This window comes from Helobdella robusta (genome assembly GCF_000326865.2).
Source record: "Helobdella robusta unplaced genomic scaffold HELROscaffold_3, whole genome shotgun sequence".
Lineage (NCBI taxonomy): Eukaryota > Metazoa > Annelida > Clitellata > Rhynchobdellida > Glossiphoniidae > Helobdella > Helobdella robusta.
Window position 1 is genome coordinate 7,555,531 of NW_008704501.1, and position 10,180 is coordinate 7,565,710.

The 10,180-nt window shown below is 33.8% G+C and overlaps 2 protein-coding genes across 2 annotated transcripts; both read left to right on the top strand.

Moving 5' to 3' along the window:
• Positions 1-7,629: 7,629 nt before the first annotated feature.
• On the top strand, positions 7,630-8,073 carry HELRODRAFT_135573 (hypothetical protein; the record flags this gene model as incomplete). The annotated part of the gene is made up of 1 exon (XM_009021682.1): positions 7,630-8,073. A coding segment is annotated over one exon (444 nt), but the record flags the coding sequence as incomplete, so codon positions are not given.
• A 324-nt stretch (positions 8,074-8,397) lies between these two features.
• Positions 8,398-9,009, top strand: HELRODRAFT_65606 (hypothetical protein; the record flags this gene model as incomplete). The annotated part of the gene is made up of 2 exons (XM_009021683.1): positions 8,398-8,828; positions 8,931-9,009. Coding segments are annotated over 2 exons (510 nt in total), but the record flags the coding sequence as incomplete, so codon positions are not given.
• Between the last annotated feature and the right edge of the window lie 1,171 nt (positions 9,010-10,180).

Here is a 10,180-nt window from a genome sequence, read left to right on the forward strand (position 1 = left end):
CTTCTTCTTCTTCTTTTCCATCTCCATCTTCTTTCTTACTATTATTATTCATGATGCGTGTTATCATGGATTATAAAATCTTTTTTCATTCANGCAGGCAGNGCAGACAGACAAAAACACACACAAACAGACAGACACGCGCACACACGCANGCACACACACACGCACACACACATACGCACGCACGAACACACTCACTAAAGTAAATTAAAAAAATAAAATAAATAAACATAAATAAACATAAATAACCAAAAAAAGGCTTTTTCAACTTCGAGGAACTTAAGCCAAGGCGAGTGAGTCGAAGAATTTTAAAATTCCAAAATTCTTTATTAAAATTTTATTTTTATTTTATACTATAAAGACATTTTCTTACTAACTTTTAAAAATTCTAAATAATTTATCCCTTTACTATCTTACTTACTGAATTTTTTTAAATTCGAGTTTTTAAATTTCTCAACGTTTTTTTCGGGCAACCTGACCGTTTTGTTAGTTTCGTAATTTAATTTTATTTAAATCAATTTAATTTAATTTGAAATTAATTAAAATTTTATTTTATCTTATTTAGAATTTGATAAATTAGTTTCTACATGATATTTTTCTACAATTAGTTGTGTCAGGTTAAAAACTTTAGTTTAAATACACATACAATTATTAATTAATATTATTCATTATTGAATACTCTACTAAGCTCTGTCTTGCATTTCTTTGCTTTTAAACCAGGTAACTGCGTCCAAAAACCTGCAACTCTAACCATCAGGCCACGAAAAATTTCAATTTTAATTTTAAAAAAAGATTTTATTTTATTTGCCTTGTCTTGTGTTATCTAGTAGTATATATGTATGCGTGTGTGTGTGCGTGCGTGTGTGTGTGCGTGCGTGTGTGTGTGCGTGTGCGTATGTGTGTGCTGCATATTCACATTCATACACACAAAAACGCATACTTGATTATAATCATACAATGGAGATGCATAGAGGTATATATCGGCCATCAATACAATTTGCCATTGAAGGATCTCTATCATGAAATATAATTTGTGTTGCAATTTGAATTTGTGTATGCTATCTTTGTATGTTTGTGTGTTGGTTTTTTTGTTTGTTTGTATACATGTTTTTGCGTTTGTACAGATACATAGATTTTGGGTTTGAGTTTTTGTATGTGTGTGTGTAAATGTATTAATACTTTCACGATTTCATATTTGGTGATTGATTGATTGATTGATTGATTGGTTGGTTGATTGATTTGTTGGTTGGTTGGCTGGTTGGTTGGTTGGTTGGTTGGTTGATTGGCTGGCTGGTTGACGAATGAATGAATAGACAGATGTATTTATAGTTGACCTGATGGATTGTTCTGATGAATGGCGAAAAAATGATGTGTGGGTGATTGAGTGAAAAATGAATGAGTGATTGACGGATGGAATAAATTAGGGATTGGCTAAAAGAATAGAAAAGGATTTGTGCGTGAATGGACAAAAGTACAAATGAAAAAATGAATATATGTGTGAATGAATTAATGAATAAAAGTATGAAAAGACAGAAGAAATAATTGTTCTCTGATGTTTGGCTTAATTGATAAATGTTTGTGGTGCATTTAAAAGCAAATTAACTACTTGGATGGATCGATAGAATGGCGAATGAATGAATAAATGGATGGGTAGATGGGTGTGCTGATTGATGGGGAATGAACAAAAGAAAAGAAATAATGAGTGAGTGAATGAATGAGTGAGTGAATGAATGAATGAGTGAGTGAGTGAATGAATGAGAATATGAAACCATTGAATGGATGTATATAAAACAATGATCAATCTCGAAATATACGATCGAATGAATGAATGAATGAATGAGTTAACACGGTCTCCATTTTTATAGATAGATGATCAAATGAATAAATTATCTTTCAACATTGGTCGGAGTAGGATTTTTTCCGATTCGGATCCGGACGGTGCTTTTTATTTCAAAAAAAAATTTGATTTTTTTTTTTAAATTTTTCCAAGATTGTGTTTTCTAGAGGACAAATTTATGTAGTGATGGGCGACCATATTTAATACTGAAAAGAAATGCTTTTAATGTGAATAAAGTCACACAATTTTCTTCCAGTAAGTTGAAAAACATAAAAATAAAGTAATTTTACTAAAAGAAACAATTACGTTTACTGATTTTGAGCCTTTTTAAAGTATATTTATTTAGTAATGGTAATTAAATGAAATTATCACGCAAAGGTTTGAAAATTTTTCTGGAATTCGAAACTCGTGGTCGAAGTTGGAGTTTTTTAAGAGTTTTTCAATAAAAGTGAATGATTGACAGATTGTGATAAACTAATAAAAGAATTTGAGTGGTGTTTGAATATGAATACATATAAATTTTTCCTATTAGAAAAAAAAATTTACCACTAAAAAATGAATGAACGAATAAATAAATAAATGATTGATTGATTGATTGATTGATTGATTGATTGATTGATTGATTGATTGAAAGATTGAACAAATAAATCATTGAAAAAAGAATAAATGTTAGAATGAACGAATGAATAATCCAAAGAACGAATCGGTAATTGAAAAAACGAAAAGAACGAGTGAATGAATGAAAAAAAATGAAATGAATGAGCGAACACTAAAAAGAATGACTAAAACTTCGGAAAGAGCACACGAGCGTGAAATAATGTGAATTTGAAATTTGTATGTCCAAACTATGATGGATGGAGCGATGAATTGCTATTGCAAAGTAAAATAAATGAATAAAAAAATTATGATGACTTATTATTTCTATCATAATATTTGTATTATATTTTATTATGCATTTGTTTGTTTAAAGATTTTTTTGTTCTCATTATGGGGTTTAAACTATCATCATCTTTATCGCCATGATTAACATCCTTAATCATCTTCATCATCGTCATCATCTTCTTCATCATCATCATCAACAACAACAACTTCATCATCCCATCAATAACCTTCCAGCTTAAACCTATTGGCAGTCTAACCTTCTGTTTATGAGAGCATGAAGAGTACGTACGAACACACGCACACATACATACACACACACACACATACATACATCTAAACACACATACATACACACACACACATACATAGGTTTGAGTGTTTGTATGGGTATGCGATGGAACTGTGTGTGTGTGTATAGAGGTTTAAGCGTGTATGTCTGTTTGTACGTGTATGTTTATTCACGTGCGTGTGTGTGCGCCTGCTTGTGTGTGTATGTGTGTTCATTGTATAATTTTTATATTTGTAATGACAGAATTTTTGGGGTAAGCTTTTTTGCAGGAAAAAAAAGAAAATTATATACTCGTAAAAATTAATTTAGCGATAGGATATGACACTAAACATTTTTGTTTTTGAAGGTTACAAAATGTTTTTGAAAAATTGTTCATAGAGGAAAAATAATAAAGAGGTACTAGAATGTAACAAAAATTCAAAAGGTACTAAGAGATACCAAATACAAAGGTACCAAAAAATACAGAGAGCGAGCAGGAAAATTGTTGCAAAAAGTTACTGTTGATTCTAGTTCATTATGTCGTTCGTTAGAGGTTTTATAGAGGTGCTAGCAGTAATGAAATGTCTGCGAATTATTTCTTTTATTGTTTCTCTGATGTCATTGTTTTTATGTTTAGGTTTTTATGTCTATGTTTGTCTGTGCTTGCTGTTTATGTTTGATGTCTATGTTTTTGTTTGTTTTCCATGTTTATGTTTGTTGTTTATGTTTGTTGTCGATGTTGTTGTCTATGTTGTCAATGCTTTGTCGTCGATATTTGTCTATGTTGTTGTTGTCTATGTTGTTGTTGATTATGATGTTAGTATTTTATTTGTAAAATTTGTTTATTTTATAATGCAAAAAGAATGCAGTGCCTTTGGAGCAATTTTAGGAGGCAATTCTAACTTTATTATTATTGTTATTTTACTTTTTTATTATTTTATTATTATTTCAATTATAGTCAATTTCCATTTTTATTATTATTTTTATTATTTTCGCCCCCAACCTTTTCGCGTCATTTACGTAGCGCCTTTGAATTTAAAATGTTTTACTAGGTGGTGATGGCCAAGTTTATAGACTCGAATGTTCTATTTATTGTTATTCATTAGCTGTCTGCTCACTATATAGGGAATTGTTGTCTTGCTATGTCGTTGTTTAGAATTTCATTTTTAAATAAATTAATTTTTTTTATTATTCTTTGGTTTATTATTATTATAATTATAATTATTATTATTACTGTCATTATTGGTGTTGGTGTTATTAATAATAAGAATAATAAACCGGAAGAGGAAGAAGATGGTGAAGATGAAGTAAAAAGTGAACTTATATTCGAAATTGTATCTTAATTATAGTTTATATTCTCTTCGTTATATTAACACCAACAACATCGCTTTACGAAATGTTTGTTTTTATACTACAAAGGTTTTTGTTTGTTTATATTTATTGTTTTGTATTGTTTGTTTTACCTTGTATTGTATTACTTTGTATTGTTTTTGTATTTGTATGGTTCGTTGAAATTTTTAATAACTTACCTGTAGTTTTGTATCGTTTTGTTCTTATTCTTTTGTTGTCTGTTTGTATTCTTGTATTTTTGCTCGGGTTTTTGTAGTTATTTTCGCATTGTTTATATCATTTTGGTATCAAAGTTGGTATTTTATTTATTGCTTTATCTGTATCATTTGTTAGCATTTTGGTATCATTTGAAGCATTTTTTTGATATCATCGTTTGAATCTTTGATATCATTTGCAGGTATTTTTGGCATCATTGTTGGTATCTTCGTATCATTCGTGTTAATCTCGGTGCTGTTACAGGAACGGCCATTCCTGTAATTGATTTCTCTGCGTGACGAATTGAAAACAATTTGCATTATCGTTTTGAAATGCATACAGGGAAAAGAGCGTACACACACACACACATACATATATGCATACACACATACATACACACACACACACACACACACGTACATCTATAGATACGTACACGCAATAGATTAAACATGCATAGCATGCACGCATAATTGTATGTATATGTGCATTTTAACCATTTATTTATTTTTACTGGATTGTACTGTAATAAATTTCACACGTGTAACTTTATCTCTATTTTGTCTTTCATTTATTTCTCTTTTTTCTTGCTTCTTCTCTCTCACTCTCTGTTTCTCTCTTTTTCTTCTCACTCTCTCACTCTCTCTCTCTCTCACTCTCTTTTTTTCTCTTTTCATTCCAATTTTGCTTTTTTCAAATACTTCGTTGTCATCGTCATCATTATCATAATCGTCATCATCGTGGTCATCGTCACTATCATTACATCCATATTCATCATCATAAGCATTAACGCCTGGCTGAACATTGTGGTTATATAATTTAATTAAATGTCTTTTACTAGTTAGAGATTCTGTGTAGTGTACCTATCCGGCTTGCGTACGCACGTACATGTATTTTTAGATAGGTATTAGTGTACATGTGTATTTGTATACGTAGCTAGGTGTTTATACATGTATTAAGATGTTTTTTGTATCATTTGTATCAATACTTTATTATATACGCATATATCTATATATTCAGGCACGCACGTGTGCTTGTGTGTCTTTGTCTGTGTGTGTATGTATATCTGTTTGTGTGTGTGTGTGCGTGTGTGTGTGTGCGTGTGTGTGTGTGCGTGTGTGCGTGTGCGTGTGCGTGCTTCTAAGAAATTTCGTTTAGTATCCGTCTTCGTTGGAATCTTGTTCTATTTGACATTTATTGGCCTGTGATGACTATAACGATGATTAAATCGATCCAAATGATGACGATGACGACGATGATGATGATGTTGTTGAGAATGGTGGTGGGTGTGATGATGATGAGGGGGTGGATGGTGGTGGGTGTGATGATGTTGATGGTGATGATTACGTTGTCAGTTATGGTGATAACGATAACATAGCAATGAAGGGGATTGTGATAGTGATAAGTAGGAAAGATAAAAAAAACGTAAATAAACAGAGAGAGAAGGAGAGAGAGGGGAAGAGAGAGAGAGAAATATATAAACAAAGAGAAAGATAGAGAGAGATCGAGACAAACACACATACACACACATATATATGCAAATCCTTGCATTGACAATGTAATATCTAATTTAGGAAAGTTATAAGTTAGACGATAAATATTAATAATATGGCATAACCATTTCGTATTGTGTATGTATGTGTGTGTGTGTTTATGTGCGTGTATGCATGTATGTATGTGTATGTATGTATGTATGTATGTATGTATGTGTGTATGTATGTATGTATGTATGTATGTATGTATGTATGTATGTGTAAGTGTACTGTTATGTTTTATGTGGTGTGATTGATACAAGGCTCTTAATCTTCATCTTCTATATATGATGCAATGTATAATGCGCGCATTTTTATTCCAGCTACATTCATCGTAATTTTTATCCAATATGTATCTCTCTGATATATCGTGTATCAAACGTGTACCATTAGTGTATAGTAATGCTATTTGGGATATGTATCAAATTTATTTTATCAATATCTAGTGATTTTATCTGAAAGATATATTTCTGTATGTTTTTATTTAGATGTAGATGTTTAATTTTTTATTGGTTTGATTGTTTGATTGTTTGATTGTTTGTTTGTTTGTTTGTTTGTTTGTTCGTTTGTTCGTTCATAAACGATGATCAGATTACTTAAGAAATAGTCAGTCATGTCAAAACTGAGAAAAGTAATATGGAACATAAAACATTTCAAGGCATGAAATCATGTCAAACATTAATTCGCAATAGTTTAATATACCTACCTACTGTATATTTATATACTTTTATTCACTCATTCATTCTATCGTTCATTCATTCATTTATACGATCATTCATTTATTCATTTTTTTCCATTTATACACTTTTATTCACTCATTCATTCGATCGTTCTTCAGTTATTCATTTATAAGATCATTCATTCATTTATCCATTTATTTAAAATTTTGAATATTAAAAACACTTTTTGAAAGTTCGCGTGTCAACCATCTTATCAAATATTTATGTATACGTGTTTAACTATCTAACTGTCTGTCTGGTCTGTCTGTTTGTATTCATTGATGGATGCATGTATATATGCATATACAGTTCATATAGACCCCAACTTAGCTAAACGTAACGAAGAGCGACCAACTCAGCGCTAGGAAATGAATGGTCATACCAATGATTTATTTAGCACGAAATAAATAATACAGCTTTGAATACACGCTCGCATACGTCATTCATCATCAATCCTGCCATCATTATCATGGCTCCTGCCATCATCATCGTCGTCGTCGTCATCACTTCTACCATCAATATCATTACAGTTGACTTTCTCCATGTTGTCGTTGTCGTCATCTCTCATTGTTTGTCATCAGCAGTATCATGCATTCAGTACCGTCAGGGTTGTAGTTTTAACTGAGAGGATGTTTTTTATTTTTCAGATTTTTAAACAGAAAATCGAAATAGAAACAGAAAAAAAAGTGGAGACCGCCATTTACGATGCATCAACGACATCGTAAACATCATCATCAACCACTACCCATCCTCTTCCTTCTTCTCATCACCATCTCACCGGTTCTGTCGTCACCACAGTTTTCATCACCATCGTCGCAAGAAAATAACGAGCCACCGATTCTGAAGTATCGTGTCGAAGAAGAAGTGGCGGTTGGAACGTTCGTTGGTGACGTGTTGAAGGATAGCGGGCTGTTGCAAAAATACGAGCAGAAGACTCTCGCCTTGTTAGAATTCCTGGTCGTTCCCAGAGAAGTGCCTTACTTTAGTGTCGGAGAGACTGATGGGGTTGTCCGGACGAAGAACCGGATTGACAGGGATGCGGGTGTACCTGGCTGCAGGGAGAAATTATTATGCGAAATAAAAATTGACGTGGCCATTAAGCCGACAAGATATTTTGAAATTTTTCGATTGGTAATAGAAGTGATCGACGTTAACGATAATTCGCCATCTTTTAAACAGTCTAGTCATTATTTGTCTCTGGCAGAGTCAGTAGCGGTCGGTAGTCTGTATCCGTTACCGACGGCTTCCGATCCGGATAGTCCAGTACACGGAGTTCAACGCTACGCCCTGCAGAGATCTCCGGAGTCAGAAGATAGTGGGTCGGACTTCAAGCTGCATTTCGATCACAAGATGGACGGAACGACAGAGGTACGACTAATGGTCGCAAGGTCTCTTGATCGAGAAAGGACATCCAGTTATCGGTACTCACTTGTAGCCTGTGAGATGACCGTCAAGTCGCAGTGCGCCAACATGGAGGTCGTCATCATTATACAAGGTTTCAGTTTAAACGTTTCCCGTTTAGTTCGAGTTATTTTATATCAGTTTTTATTGTTAACAAGTGTGAAACACTCATAAATAAGTAAAAGTAATTTACGCCTCATATTTTTATTACAAATGAATATTTATAAACTGTATCCTCTTTTATTGCATTACTTAGATGTCAACGACAACAAACCGATATTCGAAAAATCCTTCTACTCGATCAGAGTTTTGGAATCGATTCCGACCGGTACAACGATTCTCACGTTTTTGGCTCTTGATCCAGACGAAGGGGCAAACGGCGAAGTTGAGTACACTCTGTCAAAAATGTCGAAAAATGTGTACGGCTCGAAGCTGGCTGTTGATCGAAAAAAAGGAACCCTATACGTCGTCGGATTTTTAGACCGAGAACACGTTCCAGTGTACCATCTCACCGTTGTGGCGAAAGATCGCGGAGCCGATAGTCTAAGCAGCGAAGTTTCAGCAACCGTCTACGTCGATGATGTTAACGATAATCCTCCGCTTATCACCGTTTCGACCGTCTCAGCAGACAGGCTTGAAGATGTGTTGAGAGATTTCAAGAATAGGAATGAGTTAGAGAAGCAAGTTCTTTCAAAAAATCGAAATCTTAACCTAAACTCGAACGTAATAAAACTTGAAGAAAATAGCTACCCGGGTACATTCCTGGCGCACATCACCGTTCAAGATCCAGATGACGGAAATAACGCTAAAACAACTTGCTCATTGAACGACCAATCACAATTAAGCATGGTGTCAACGTCGACCAATCAGAAGACATCTTCACAACAGTACCAACTTATTACATCTGGTACATTTGACGCCGAGGAAGTTTGGACAGAGAAGCACAACCCGATTGTAGCTGTTACGATTAGCTGCTCCGATCAACCGGATCTAGAATCCGACCGATTAACATCTAACGTTACTCTGTATTTTGTTGTTGCCGATGTCAATGATTGCACTCCAACATTTACAGATCTAACTAACAGAAATGATGATAAGAAGCAACACGCAGTTTCGGTTAATCGGCAAGAATTGTTGAAGCGAATTTTCGATGTGACCCGTAACGATGACAAAAATTTGGTCGATATTAGCAACATCACCGATGACAACAGTAAAGACGTTCGTTGGCTATTTCGAGTCAATGCAACAGACGCAGATGTTACATTTAATAACTCCAAGCTACTTTATCGCATAATACCGACAATGCCGTACATCTCCAACAAAACTAGCGACGAAAGCATGATAGAAATTAATCATTCCACGGGCGATGTGAGGCTCAGCGACCGATGTACACTCGATATGCTGGAAAAAATTAATTTTCAAACGTCGTCGATCCAAGTGAACGATAGTGGCAGCGCATCTCTGTCCAATTCGATCAAGTATTTAATAATATTCGATACACATTTGAACACGAGCCATAGGTATTCTGTTAATTTTTCAATGAAAGATTACAAATTCAATGTTTATGAAAATTATTTTGATACCGATATTGATGACAACAATATTATTGGTTCCGTGTCGGTTCATACCGATTGCGATACAAACAGTCATTGCGTAGCCTACCGACTAGTTGCCATCAATCAATCAGATTTTCTCCCGTTCAGCGTTAATCCCAAAAGCGGATTTATCAGACTTTTACAAGCGTTGGACCGAGAACATACCGACAAGTATTTATTCGAAATCGAAGCATCTGTAAATACAAACTCGATTTTTCTTCGAACCTTGAACTCGAATGCAATGCACCCTCTAATTAACGTTGATGAGAACAATCTGTTTTACAACCACTTTGTCAGTAAGCACAGCAGTAACAAAGACAATTTCCCAATGAAATCAAAAGTTCGAGTCACTGTGAACGTTTTGAACGTTAACGACAACAAACCGAAATTCACCGACATTT